This window comes from Mixophyes fleayi, chromosome 5 (genome assembly GCF_038048845.1).
Source record: "Mixophyes fleayi isolate aMixFle1 chromosome 5, aMixFle1.hap1, whole genome shotgun sequence".
Taxonomy (NCBI): Eukaryota; Metazoa; Chordata; class Amphibia; order Anura; family Limnodynastidae; genus Mixophyes; species Mixophyes fleayi.
The window spans coordinates 255,431,534-255,447,487 of NC_134406.1; the positions used below are offsets into that span (position 1 = coordinate 255,431,534).

At 39.1% G+C, this 15,954-nt stretch overlaps 1 protein-coding gene across 1 annotated transcript in view; it reads right to left on the reverse strand.

Annotated features, from left to right (window-relative positions):
- Positions 1-303: 303 nt before the first annotated feature.
- RSPO2 (R-spondin 2) overlaps positions 304-15,954 on the reverse strand; it is a 98,766-nt gene continuing 83,115 nt past the window's right edge. Inside the window, exon 6 of the mRNA XM_075213960.1 lies at positions 304-1,109. Coding sequence (XP_075070061.1) covers positions 1,000-1,109 — 110 coding nt within the window. The 3' untranslated portion in view covers positions 304-999. The remainder of the gene's footprint in view (positions 1,110-15,954) is intronic.

Genomic DNA, 15,954 nt, shown 5'->3' on the forward strand with positions numbered 1-15,954 from the left:
TACATGGCAATAAAATAAATAGCGATGACTGCATGTGAAAGTGATCAGTTCATATCATGGAATGAGCAGGGGCTGGCTGGGCTGGGGGTTAGGGGGGCATCTGCCTGCCTATGGTGGTCCCATAGTGGGCAATATGTTTTTTTTTTTCCATTAAAATTTTCCTTGCAGCCTGTTGAGCCAACTCTTGGCCACCCGGCTAAAATTTGCCATCCAGTCCCTGGTTATGAAGAACACGTAGACTGGCGAGACTTGCTAGTTCTTACTAGTTCATTATGCAAATGATTAAATGTAAAGACAAAAATGTTACACCGTAAATAAGTTTATTATACGTAGCTTCTCAGCACTCTGTACAAATAATAACTGCTGCGCTATTGGGGGCAATAGGCAGCTACTGCTGTAGCGCTGTTATCATTAGCGTCAGTTTCATTACGCAACTGTTTTGTTATAATAGGCAACGATGACCAACATCAGCTAAACAAACATTTCAAATACAATTGTTTAAATGTACAGTATGGAAACCATAAACTTAAAAATAACAAAAAAAAAGAAAAAAAAACATTAAATTTCTACTTCCAATTTTTTTTCCTCTTTTTGCTTTGTTTCTTTTACAGAAATATACACAAGTCCATTTTTTTTTTTAATATTTTTTTTTTTATGGTGTCCTGTAATTCCGTTAACAGTTCCATTCCAAAATACTGGTAGATTCCATCATAGGCACTGAATTTAAAAAATATTACGATAAAAAAAAGAAAAGAGAAAGTCTTTGACACATCTACACCACATCACTGATTCAACTCAGTGTCTCCACTTTTTCGACGTTTCCAGATGAGAAAAAAAAAATATAAGTATAAATAAACACAAATAGGCTTGTGATAGGCTCACAAGTTATTTGCAACCAATACTGTGGAAGCAGCCGTTCTGCAGTTCATCTGTGTGCAAGAGCATGTAGCAGCTTTTGTGCACTTAGCAAAGAAGAAATAAAAACAAGGAATTGTCCATTTACTGGTTGGTCCTGTCTGTGGCCAGGAAAACGCTGTGCTGCTCCTGAGCCCTTTCAAGCAACTTCTTTTTCTTCTTTTTGTTCCTCTTGTCCTTCATTGTTCGCTTCCCTGAAACAGATGAAAATGGTAACAAAAATCAATTAAAAAAATATATAAAATAAAAAAAATTTTTGCTATAAAAAAAAAAAAAAAAAAAAGTTTTTTTCCGCTCCTCAAGATTATAATTTAAAAAATAAAATATAATTACATAATTGCAAGTAATCCCTTATCCTGAATCACAGGTTACGTAATTTATAGACCACAGGAAGTAAGTTACTTAATGTAAACTAAGAGAAAACAAATCCCACCATTGCAGAAGCTAAGGAGTATTCCATAACAGACAAGTTGCTGGTGATTAAACTTATGAGAAGAGATGGACAAACAAAATTTTGTATAGGGCAACTACAGCCTAACGTTCTAATGTGGGAGTGGCTAAAGCTAATTTGCATACATAAACTACTATATTAAAGCCATGACTATGTATACTTAAAAAATCATACTCTCACTTTATTCTTTACAAGTACCTACTTAAAGGGTCTGTATAATAACCACATATAATGGATTGCAGATTAACACATGATTTTTGTGGAGTTCGGGATAGATTGTACTCTAATCATACAAACAGGGCAACATTACATTCATCATATTGCACAGTATATATAAAATACTCATTAGTGCATATATACAATACACACATAGGAATGTAAATACAACACACATAATAAGAAAAGCATAATCCTAAATTGTGCTGCTATACATGTAGTTGCGCTGATTTCTTGGCCCTGAGGGGTGTGCTAAAAGATGGGGTGTCCCTCCTCACAAATGGGTGCGACACAGCCTAGGGATATGCAAGTGTGTGAACCAATAGAAGCACCTAGAGCTCTCCTATTGGTCCATAAAATCACCCACCTCTGCTTTGTTTAATCCTGCTCTACACAGGCAACACACCTCCTGTTGGAGTCTATACTCTATTTCTGAGGTTCTTCACAATTTATTTTAATGGAGGTAGCTCTCACATGCTGGTGGATTGGGGAGGAGTCGAATGTATGAAAAGCCTGGGTTTAATTATATATTTTACACTGCTGAAGAATAAACTTTTGCTTGTACCTTGTTGGTAGATATAATAAGGATTAAGGGGCCTATTTAATAATGGATGCATTGTAACAATGATAAGGGATGATACAGCACGGCCATTTATTAAAAGTAATTTCTTGACTAACAACTCCGTAAGGCAGAATGGCTAACGTCATTGGGGTCAAGCTCTGAATAGCTAGGCTTTTTGGCGCTTGATAAACTGCTTCAGACTGCAGTCCCCATTGAAAATTATGGGGACATTGGTTTAATGAGATACTTAGCCTAAAGCAGGAGATGTCCATGATAGCTCCTGCATTAGGCTTTTGATAAATAAAGAGGTTACTTAAAAATGCCTAAACCTGCACAGTACATTTAACTATAACAGCAATAACTGTGGATTTTCACACACACAATAGAAAACAAGAAAAAACACCAACACATCTGATATAACAAGGCTCCTTTTCTTATGGGATGAAGATTAAAGCCTTTAGAGATCAAAATGGCGTAGGAAAATGTCACTTCAGGTAAGTAAAATTGTAAAACCGATCCTAAATTAATTGAACACCAGCCAATACTAAATGTAAGCCTTTGGAGGTGTTGTTCTTTAATACAGTTCAAGGAGCAACCCCCCAAATGTGAGATAATCCTCTACAGCTAAAAGCAAAGGGTTTTGTTTTTGGGGGGGCTTATGTTACAAATCAATAGACAATTTGAGAACGTCATAGAAAATGCATCCTTTGTTTTTTGTGTTTACGTGTATATTGATTCCTCCTACAAAATGGCTGCCACCACCTCCTGTCACTTTAAAGGAGTCTATAATGTGTTCAAACCAGAAAATCTGGAATAAATACAGAGCAGAAGTAAAAATGAACATTTTTAGTAAGATTTGTTCCCTGCAGTGGGAATAGATTTCAGAAAACACGTTTCAGTGCCTCTGAGAATCTCACAGACTTTGCGGCTTATTCCTAGTGACTCTGCATGTAATTACATTGCCACAGAACAGTAGTTTACTACAACCGAATCTCTTAATATTGTGATCGGAGTCATGAAACACAGGCACTAATCATTGCACTAACTGGAACATGTTGCTGATTGTGATCCCAAGTGGTTTGTAGTGGCGGCCAAAAATCTGGATGCACTTAATATTTTAATGAAGGCATGTTTTATTGCATAATCCTCTAAAGCACAAACAATAGGTCGCAGCCTGAAATCAGAAACACATGATAGCGATTTGTTGTCAGAATAATTTACATTGATGGTCTAATCTCATCACCGGCGAGTGATCAGAATTAAAAATGCCCATTTGTGATTCGGTGACACAAGCCATTTATAAATAGGCTACGGCATAAATTCAGGGATCACTTCTGCCATCATATAACGGATTATTCTATTGGTTATATCGATGTACATAAATTTTATATTTTCTATGGATAGGACCAATTATTTTTGCATCTAATGTACTTATCCCAGTGCATTGTAACCAAGCCAAGTTTGGATCATTTTGAAAACATTTAGGGCCTGAACCATTAAGGAGAGCAAAGCATAAAAAAGGGAGTACCTGGGCAAAACCATGTTGCATTGGAGGGGGAGGTAAATGTAACATATGGAGACAGATTAGATAGTTGATATAGTTAGGGTAGGACATGTCCTAGATCAACTTTAAATTTCAGAGTAAAAATAAAGCTATCAAATATTTGTGTGCTAGATGAAAAAACAGCCAGTATTTAGCTTATGTGCAAAATAAAATAATTTGCACCCCTTGTATTGTAACATGGTTTGTCCCAGAGAACATTTAATCCTTTTTTTTGCCATACTTTCCTTAATGACTCAGGTCCTTAGTATTTAATAAATAATATGATCCAATTCCAGTATGGGAATATTACAGCTTATTATTACCATATAGGGACAGTATATCCCCACTCGATGGTTACACAATTACTCTCTTACAGTGCAGCAGTGCATTGCAATAGGGACTTATATCCATGGACGTCAGGGGCGCATGCAGGATTTTTAAGGGGGGGGTTTCCCCCCCCCACCCAAAAAAAACCATAAAAAAACCAAAAACAAATCGAGAGAGCTGCTGCGCATGCGCCCGCGGCGGCGCTGTATACAATACAGCGCCGCGGCTGCTGTATAGTACAGTGCCGCTATGTAGGGGCACTTCTTTAGCGGAGGGGAGGGGTTTCTGGAGACCCAGAAACCCCTCCTGCGTGCGCCCCTGGACATTTGTTTTTAAGTGTTAATTTCAAACGGAGAGGAGACCGCAAATCAAACGTGGTTGTTAAATTGTGTTTTGACTTGCAATCGAAAGGTAAATGCTCACTGCTTTGACCTCAATGCGTTTAACAGAGCAGATAGCGTTCGGAGAGCCAAAACACTGCCTCTACACTCCCAAACGCAGGGAACATCACCAATGGGTATGAGGTCATTGTGAACAATGTTTTGTATGTTCAGAGCCTTTTGCATGTGTTGTGCTATTGTTAAAAATGCTAGTTTAATGAACAAAATTGATGCCAGAAGGTAGGAACCATAAAGCAGCCATCAATTTCACAAACACGCAAACCGAGCAACGTGTTCCGAGTGAGACTAGGTAGAAATTCCATCAGACAAATCTCTAAATAGGTTTATATGCAACTGATCACAATATCATTTACATTACAAATCTTTTCCCTCTTATGGAAATAGTTTTATGCATTAACTAGTACCTGCATTCAATATCGACTTTAAAATTGAACGATATCCAAGAACATAGAGATATTCTACTTCACTTTTGTGGTCTTTGAAATGACCACACAATAAAAAAATAAAAACACTTTCTTGACCAAAACAGAAAAAGAAAACACACAGAGATTCTGGCGCCAAGAAGATTTGATTCCAGTGTAAGAAATTAGATTATGCTCCATTAGGAACTTGCATGCATTTAAGAGCTTACAGCTAAGAGTATTTGTAATAGTCTTGCACAGCAGCTTGTTCAAACAAACACAGGGACTTTCCTTCAAACGAAACTGCGAGGAAAAGATTGTCAGTAAAATAGGTTAACTAATAAAGGCACATAAAAAGCAGATTTTGCCTTCCTCTACATTATGTATTTTATGCTTATAGAGGGCAAAAAGAATAGGAATTTTTGTTTTACAAAAAATAGAAATATAATAATAGAAGTAAAAGGAGCTACAAGAGCCCAGATGCCCAGACCCTTGGTCTTACAATGTTCTACAAACACAGAATAAATGGGTTTATTAAAGATTCATTCTGAATAGAGCTCAGTGGTCCCTGTGTGGAGTCCCCCAAACACTCAGTTTGCTGCTTGCATACATCAGTTATCAGAACTCAGAAGCTTTCATGGCCACAAAGCCTAAAAGCTTATATAACCAGGTGTCTAAACTCTTTTTTTGGGGGGTGGGAGGAATTGCAGAACCCCCCATATCATCTGTTGTAATAAAATAAACAACAAAAGTCAGTCCATAGCTGGCTAGGGCATTATGATACATAGTACCCCCACTCCCTAATCTCGGTGTAAAAATGTAGATCCATATGTGGGGGCAACCCAAGTAAATTGCATATCCCTCCTGCAGTTCCTCACTGTTTCTCACAGGCCATGTAGCATAATCCTGCGCTCTGATTGGTGGATAGTTCCAGCCTTTCACCAATCCGTGTAGAGACCTCCAACTACTGGACAGCACCATCCACCACCAGTGCTACTGGGTAAGACACACCTCGAAACGGAAATACAATCAGAGTAGTCAGGAAGCTTCCTCTACCCGACTCATCTGCCAGATTAATTTATGTAGTGTGGGAAAGGGGTGGGCCGCAGTTATCAGCCCGGTGAACTGGAATGGTGGAAAAGTCACATAGGACCGAAATTAGAACAGAACTACCCAAGGTGGCAAAATAGTGGCATTCAGCCTTGGTTATTATTACTGTCTTGACCATAGAGAACAGAGAAGTGAGCAAGGAGAGAAATAACCATTCTAGGTCATGTATAAAATCATAACTGCCCACTCTCCCAGACTTTCCGGGAGACTCCCAAAGTCCGGGTACGTCTCTCGGACTCCCGGGACAGCAGGCTATTCTCCCGCATCCTGCCCACTTCCTAATAAAAGCGGGCAGGGTTGGAGCCTCGGACGGAATTCTGTGAATCGATGCATTTTGGTCCACCTCCCGCAGTAAAATGACACTTTTGCGTTATTGAATCTCAAGGGCGAGTCCAAAAGGCCTGAATTAACCCCGCCCCCCTCATGCCCCAACATTGAAAAGTTGGTATGTGTTAGGTGGAGATACATAATAAATAATGTCCATATGTGTATAACCTTAGTGATAGCCAGGATCAGCTAAAGCATTTTTACAATACAGAAAATGCGAGTTCATCTATGAAAACTGGCAAACCGTAAAAAGTTACTTTAATACTACAATTTAGAAAACCACCGAAAGATATAGAACCTTTTAAGAAAGATTTGTTCCACGCAGTAGGAATTGATTTCCAAAATACGTTTCTATGGCCTTGCCCTTTTTGTCTTCTAAATGAGGACCGTACCTATAGCATAATAAAACTTGCAATAGATGAATAGGCAAACAGAGAGGGGGGGTTCCTAGCGCCTGGAAACCCCCCTCCAAGCCTGGGGCACTGTATAATTGGATCATGCCCCCGCTTCACACGGCTCTGCTTGAAAAGGGAGAGCTGCGTGCACCTAATAGTAGTGCATGCAGCATTGCCCATGTATATTATAGGGATAGGAAGAGTTGGAGAGCAGCCAAGCACTGTCTAATATTATAGCCACGCCCCCATGCATGCTGGTCACGCCCACTGGTGGCGTGGTGTGGAAACCCCCCTGTACAAATCCTACGTTTGCCCCTGAGATGGCAAACTAGAACAACCTAAAAGGTTATAAAAGCATTGATACGGACTATATCAAATCATTGAAATTACACTGAAAAAAAATGACTGCTTCCAATATAGCAATAGGAAATCTGATGCCTTATAAAATGTGTAAGATTTATACAATATCACAAAATATGAGCACTGACAGCAGATGTTGCAAATTTGCAGGACCTATATATACACATGAAACTCACTGGTCAATATTTCCACAGTGCAGATTTTTATTCAGCTATCAAAACCAGAAGGTATGTTGAACTACAAATCCCAGCAAGTATTCCTACAGATGGCCTGCATCTGTAAAAACACTTGTGTCTGTTTACAGTCTGGTGTTTTCTGCACTTGTACAAGAAACGAGGAGGTATATGATCCCACAGAGTATGAAAAGAATCTGGAGAAGTTGAGAGGTTCGAAATCTGTCTAATATTAAGTATTTTAGCATTTGAGCCAAATTCCATCCTTTCCCAGTATGTAATGGTTTTAACTTTTGTTATTTTAGCCAAGAGTTTAAATCATAGATAGTAGATGATTTAATAGATTTACATAATCATGGTCTTTATAGACAAACAAGAAGAACCTTGGAAGAATAGAATGTACTATAAAAGTTATGGGCTAGATTTGTCTGGTCGTAGTCAGTTTAAAGATACTGACTACCCCGACACGGACTAAGACGACATGAGGATTCCGAAGAAGTACTGCCCCGACCTGAAAAAAGAAAAAAAAAAAAAAGTACTTACCCTGATCCAGATGACTTCATGTGACGACCAGATCTGTTGGCAACTGTGAAAAATGATGTTATGTGAAAAAGGCAACTCCTCTTAAAGCGGCGATGGATGGACCCGGCTGTTATTCATGTAAGACCAAATAAATCTACCTCTTATGTGTGGAAATATTTTTGCCCAAATCCTGACAGCATTTGTCTATCCATTTGTACTGTTTGTAAAGCCACAGTCAGTAGAGGTGGGGACCTTAACCATCTAGAATCCTCATTCATGTTACGCCATTTGAAGCGAGTTCATGGCAAGCTGTTGGGGAAAATCGGAAACTTATGCTAAAAAAAATAACATCAAGCAGTCCATCAGCTAGGTCCCTTCTCTTAGCTAGATCCCGACAACTGCAATCTACACTCACAACACCGTCCTCATCAATATCCTCAGCAGCGATCAGAGTTAGTCCTGCATCCAAGTTGCTAAGGCTAAATGACTCCTCCACTATCCAGGATTCCTCAGAAGAATTCTTGAGCGTTGGTCCCATTGCTGCTGCTGCTTCTGGGGGTGAAGCTTCATCCCAGAAGCAGGCCCAAAAGAAGACTTCAAGTAGTTTACAACAATTGACTGATAAACAATCCTTTGCTAGAGGAAGAAAGTAAGAAAGCGGTCACCCAGTCGCAAAGCGGATCAGAGACGCTATGGGGACTATGCCAGTATTAGATTAGCGTCCAATATCCACTATTAATGCAGCTGGTTTTAGACAATTACTTGAGGTCCTGTGTCCCCATTACCAAATTTCATCATGACACAATTTTACTGGAAAAGCTACTCCTCACCTCTACCAAAAGGTTCGTAAAAATTTAATTATTGGGCTGCAAAATGCCATTCTACCCACTGAACATTTAACCACAGATATGTGGACAAGCAAAACTGGGCAAACTAAAGACTATATGACTGACAGCCCACTGGGATGGTGATTTGCCTTCAACAGCAGGAACAGCAGCAGCATGTACCCAAGAACGCCACATTTTTCAGAGGCAGGCTACTCTGTGTATCTCCGGCTTCACTAAGAGGCATACAGCTGACAATCTGTTACAAAAACTAAGGGATGTCATTGCAACATGGTTTATCCCACTTGGACTCTCCTCAGGATATGTCATTTCTGATAATATATTGTGAGAGCATTACAGCTGGGTGAATTCCATCACATTCCCTGTTTTCCCTCACACAATAAACTTGGTGGTGCAGAGCTTTTTAAAAAATGACAGGGCTGTCTGTGGCCCTTAAAACATATAGACATTTCCGGCATTCGGCAACTGCATGTAGGAGATTGCAGTAGCTACAAGAGCAATTTAATTTGCCCTGCCACCAACTGAAGCAAGAGGTGGTGACAAGGTGGAATTCCACTCTGTATATGCTTCTGCGGATGGAGGAACAGCGAAAAGCCATCCACGCTTACTCCACAAGTCATGACATTCGGAAAGGAGGGGGGATGTATTTTACTGAAGCACAGTGGAGAATACTTTTCGTGTTGTTCCAAGTTCTGAAACCATTCAAAGTAGTCACCTGTGAAGTTGAGTTCAGGCACTGCTAGCTTGAGTCAAGTGATTACCTTAATTAGACCTTTGGAAAAGCAGCTTGAGAAACTGAAGGAGTAGATTAAACAAAGCAATTACGCTAAGTATGTCAGACTTGTAGATTAAGTACTTTATTCGCTTTGTCAGGATAAAAATCCTGAAATTGGCAACTACATTTTGGCGACTGTGCTTGATCCTCGGTTTAAGAGCTATGTCTTCTCTTTGTTTCCAACTGACCCAGATCAGAAGAGATGCAAGGAGCTCCTGGCGAGCAAGATGGCAGCTCAAGTGTTACGTGACAGGACGGCGTCTCCTCCTTCAGTTTCTCACTCAGCTGTTCCTAGGAAAAAAAACAACTTAGCTTTCCCAAGAGAACCTGGGATGATGCAGATGACTCAGCACAACATTTTGCCATCTGGGGGTAAATGTATCATACTCCGGTTTGAACAAGGTGCCGGAAATCGTCGAGTTGACAGCTAAAATTTAAAGCGGCACTGCCTTGTAAAGGGAAACTTGCCTTTACAAGGCAGCGCCACTTTAAATTTTAGCTGTCAACTCGACTTGTACAAACCGGAGTGTGTGATACATTTACCCCCTGGTCAGGTCTAAAAGAATTGACCAAAAAACGTGACACCTCTGCCGTAACCTCACCTGATCCTACTATAAACACCCAAAAGGATGATGGAGGATTATTTTACAGACAGCATAGAAATAGACACAGACATACTGGGAGGGAAAAAAAAAAAAAAGGGAATTGGGAGACCCATGAACCAACTCACTTTGCACTGCCTAAACTGCCCACCCTCCAGTGTGTACTCAAAGAGTTTTCAGCACAGCCAGGAACCTTGTCAGCGATCAGCGTAGGAGGCTACTTCCTCAAAATGTGGAAAAGATGAGGTTCATAAAAATGAACGTCAATTTCCACGAGGAAGGCCTTCCCCGACAATTACATCAAAATACTGAGACTTCTGTAATGGTGGATTCCAGCGGTGATGAATTAATAATGTGTGAGGATGATGAACAAACTGATGAGGCCGAGGATGACGACAACAACATCCTGCCACAGTAGAGTTCATTAACAGCACTGTTACCTTAGGTGCCTTAAGCCCATTGTTAGCTTGTTTTGTGGGGGCCCAAACAACCAAGCACATCAGCCTCAAAAGGGGCACTTGATTTGTTAAAGTGTGCATGTCCTTTTTAAGATCCAACATAAGGGTGGGTGGGAGGGAGGGCCCAAGGACAATTCCATCCTGCACCACTTTTCCTTTCAGCTACTGCTGTGTGCCAATGTTACCTACATGTGCTATAGACTATTGTGTGGTTTGCAAAAACCTTAGACACCCATTGATGATGCAGATGACTCAGCACATCATTTTGACATCTGGTCTTGTCTACTGTAAGAGAATTGACCAGAATTCGTGACACCTCTTCTGTAACTCCACCCAATCCTACTATCAACTATCAACATCCAAAGAATAGTGGTGGATTATTTTTATTTTTTTTGAACAATATAAAGAGAACAGTTTCATTAATAAAGAACAACTTTGCTGGCAGAAGTAATGTAAGCATGGATGTCTAAATAGACATATATATGTATTGCCTTCCACTTTGCTGCTGCTTCATTAGTATTGCACAAAGTGTTTGTAATCTGCACTTTACGTCAAAGGTATCTAACTATATTATAATTTTTTGTGAATTGGGGCTGATTCGAAGCTCAGTGATGAACTTGCTTTTTGCTGTAAATTACAATGGCTGTTTTTAGTGCATTGTCTGGCACCCTGGATTGGTCTGGGTCTGATAAAAGCACACATCAGGAGGGGAGGGGGGGGGGTGCGGGGGTCAGCGCTCGTTGCCATGTATTAGCTGTAGAATTACCACAGTTATCCAAGGAACGGGTGGAGCGATCAAATGAACCATAACGGATTTCGTGATCCAAGGACAATTCCATCTTGCACCACTTTTCTTTTCTGCCACTGCTGTGTGGCAATGTTTCCTAGATGTGCTATGAACTGCTGTGTGTTTGGGTCATTACTCTGACACTTAGCATATAGCCAGATCGCTGCAGTCTATGTTTGAAAGTGTATGAAAATTATATTGGGACCTGTGAGGTGGTCAAAATTGACTGCAAATGACTTAAAATTAGTGTTATTGAGGTTAATAATAATGTAAGGGGTAAAAAAAAGCAAAATTATGTGATTTTTAGCAAAAAAAAAGTGATTAGAAAAAAATAGGGATCCAAAACAGAAACAAAAACACGCAAAGGCGTTTTTTGCCAAAACCAAAACACAAAGTTAATCCAGATTCAAAACCAAAACCAGAACACGGGGGTCAGTGAATATCTCTAACAACGTAAATTTGGATCTGTGTTATTTGTCATGGAAGATTAGATTTCTAAAAATTTAGGACTTGTCGAGGAATAGAGGATTGTTGGCTATGTCCGGATATGCAAGACAGATTGAGAGAGGGTACGGTTTTATCGCATGAATGTACATATATACAGACACAGATGTATATCTATTTTATTCTCCGTTAGTGCTTGTGAGTGAATCAATTGCTGCCATGGGTAAGACCTCCGGGGAACATAATTACACCCTTGTGTCTTAAGATTTTGGTGCACCTTTACTGCCTAGAAATAAAGCCTGCAGAAAACATTTTACATATATTAGTCTGTTTATTCCATTAAGGGCCTTTTGTGCATTTTAAGGTATAAAGCAGTACTGTATGCTTTGCCGAGTATTTTTTGTGCCAACTCAAAGTGGAAAGACATTAAAAAGTTGTTGTTTACATCTCCCAAACTGCATGTTTTACAACTTCCAAAAAATAACTTCATCAACCCAAGTAAAAAAGCAAAAAAACTCCAACACTGACATTTCCACGAACCACATGAACCATAAAAGTTAATGTGCATTGTTCTGCCCAAACATGCTGAGTAGCAATTTACAATCACAAACTGCTGAAGCCACTTCCCTCATCATCCGGACATGTCTTCATGGGATCAGATACAGGACAAAAAGCTAATATTTCAGTCAGTTATTCTTCTGTGACATCACTGGCTCATGAATCAATGCAGTGTATTTTTACTAGGGTCACTCAAAAACTGCTGGTTCAAACAGAAAAACACCTGTATGCTAAAAGCAATCTACTGTAAGGGAGCGAAAGATGGAAGCACACACTGGGTCTGAACGTAAATGCCGATATGTACCGTATTTTGCGTAAAATCACTCTGTGCATTATGCATGCTCAGAAACGGACTACACGCCAGTGAACGCAAGAACATCCAATTCATCTTCAAGCGCAAAGGGACTTAACAGGGAGGGAAACGGGCGTATGCATGTAGTCAATGTACAGTAAGGGCGTGCCAAGCTCAAGCGCACACAGCAGTGCCCGATTCAAGCATTGGGCTTCTCAAAGGTACGTGTTTTTTCTGTCATCTCACTTGCAGCCGCTACAGGTGTGGTGTAAGTGCTGAGTGATAGTGATGACGGTCATGCTATAACATGTGTTTGCAATCTTGAGCAACTGTAAAAATGCATTTTATGTACAGTAGACATTAATTAAATCCTAATAAATGTATTTTATGGGGGAGAGGGGGTAAAAAAAACAAACAGACTTTTATTATCTTGTCATTAATGACTATTAACAGATGAATTAAATCCTTTTCTCTTTCCTGTGCGTTCTGTTCGGCCTTTATAGTCCACATAAGTATTGGACGTATCCTCCAGAGTCTTGTTCGTCAGATCAGAGCGAACCTGGACCAGTATTCACAAGAGACGTTTCTTCAGATCAGCTTCTTGTTGAATACGAACGTGCCTATGCCCGAGTTACGTACATTTTACAAAGAATACCAATTTACGTTAGTTTTGCGTTCCTTTATGAATCAGGCCCACTGTACCTAGGCAAGGATTTCATGCATATTATTTATCCCAGTAATGTGATCTCAGACACATATTAATGTCAAATATTGTGTTTACATGCTCATCAAGGAAATGTATCCTTATCCATTTTGTACACAATAAAATAAGTATTACACAAAGTCTACATTTACCCCATACTTGGCGGCATTGTAGACATTCTTTTTGCTGTTATTCGCCCTTCGTCTCAATGGTTTATCTTTCCACTGTGTTGGAAAACAGGAGGAAGTAGCTATATCATTACTAAATTATTATTTATTATAGTATCCATTAAATGTTTTACATGCACTCTTTTTTTTGGCAGGGGGTGGAGGGTAGCCATTTTTTGCCATCTTCCCTCTTTATAAAGCTCTACTAATCTAATTTCCATTAGACTTCCGCTAAGAAATAAAAATAATACAAACATACTACAGAGCTATAGCTATTCCTCCCTCCGTACAAATCAATCATCCCTATGAGCCGGCTTTGCTTTAAAACATTGCCGACACATTTTGGAAAGGTAACAAATCGTAAGTGCTCTGCTTAGGAAACATTAGCAAAGTGAGGAGAGTAACAGCGAAGTCATCAAAACTATGACGATACAGGATGCCAATAACTTCTTTACATCACTTATTTGTATCTTACCAATAAATCAGTTGCTGTTCGGGTCAAAACACACACACACACACACACACACACACACACACTAGCAGAAACGTAACCCAAAAAGAGAATTTATTTTACCAATTCACTTTCATTGTACTTGCAAATGGGGACCATGGGATAAATGTATCAAACTTTCTTTAAAGGAATAGGGCGGTATTGACCATAGTAACCAATCAGATTCTAGGTAGCGCATTCTAGAACAGTGATTGCCACCAGGCGGCTCTCCGAGCCTTCACCCGCAGCATCTTCCTGCTTTATGGTCAGATTGGTTTGTTACAAGCTGTAACAATTTGGAAAATAATGCTATAGAAATTCAATATATACATTTTTACATGATCTATAGTTATAACTTCACATTGTCCGGTTGTCTTCTTTATTGGGTCTTGCAAGCCCACCCAGAAGGGGCATTCTGGACATCTCCATCTATCAGCGACAACGCGTGGAAGGTTGTTGTTTTAGTGTGTAGACGCTGAGGATGTCCTATATAGTGCTTGTACTATTGAACTCTGCAGCTATCACCAGGGGAAGCGGTAATCACTTTCTACTCATCCATATAATACATATTTTTCCTGTCCTATCCATGTAATGGAATTAACACGCCTTCCATAGCAAGTAAAGCGTTTAGAGAACCACATCTGCACTGTAGAAGTCTGTTTCATACTTAAACCATAATGCAACAGTAACCCACACAGTGAATAGAGGGAAATATACAGCTAGTGAAACTTACATGAACTTATTTTAAACCCAGGGCTATACTTGCCATAATGGCACAGAAATGGTATATATATATATATATATATATATATATATATATATATATATATATATATATATATATATATATATATATATATATATATATATATATATATATATATATATATATATATATATATTAAAAAAAAATCAACCCTGCCAAGGATCCTTGGGCCCGATTCATTAAGGATCTTCACTTAAGAAATGTCTTATTTCAGTTTCCTGGACAAAACCATGTTACATTGCAAGGGGTGCAATTTAGTATTCTGTTTTGCACATAAGTTAAATACTGACTGTTTTTCATGTAGCACACAAATATCAACTTTAAATTTCAGTGTACAAATAAGCTATCAAGTATTTGTGTGTTACATGAAAAAACAGTCAGCATTTAACTTATGTGCAAAACAGAATACTAATTTGCACCCCTTGCATTATAACGTGCAGGAAACTGAAATAAGACGTTTCTTAAGTGAAGATCCTTAATGAATCAGGCCCCTTATTACAATGTCAGTGTACAATAAAAGAGCAATGAATGCCAAAGAATGGCGCCTCCCAGTGGCCACATTTATCATGAAAAAAAAAAAAGGAAAAAGCTAATTTTTCAACGAATCAAATTTTAGAAAAATTTTTTATTCAAAGGGAAAGGACTACAAAACATTTCTTCTCAACAGATTTCCATATAATGTATATTTGTTTACACTTATAGATTTTACAAACTTTCCCAACAGGGAACTGAGTGTCACTGATCACAATACTTTTCCTAATTGCACCGTCTGTGTTTGTCTAGAAAATGAAACCGCCTCAATTAGAACATTAGTTTATGGCCGGCTAACAAGCCTGGAAGGTCAAACTTTTAAAATGCTATCAGTTACCATTTAGGATAGACTAAATGGTATGACACTAAAGACCAAGATCATTTTTCCACATGTCTGAGAAACCCACCCAAAAAAAGGTCCTGCAAGGTTATGACCTTTCCCTGAACTTCTGAAGCCGAGCCCGGGTACATTTGAAATAGGGTAGACTGTTGGTCACATTACATTTCGGCTTCTACAGACTTGCTACAGGATACCTTCCTGACTAAATGACATCCAGCAGAGACTAGCCCCATGGGGATCCTGAAAATGACCGGTCTTGTATTTCCAATAGCACAGAAGCCTGTCAAACATCATGTAAGACAAACATCTGCAATACTACACTGAAAGAAAACAATGTTGACAAATTAACCTTTTTGAACTGACCAGCCAGAACATGTTAGCAACAACAAACAGAAACATTCATCAATGGGGTCCTTTATCCAAATTTCAGTTGCGTAAAAAAAAAGACTAACTACAAATTCGTACAACCTGTATTACAGGGAAAATAATTTAT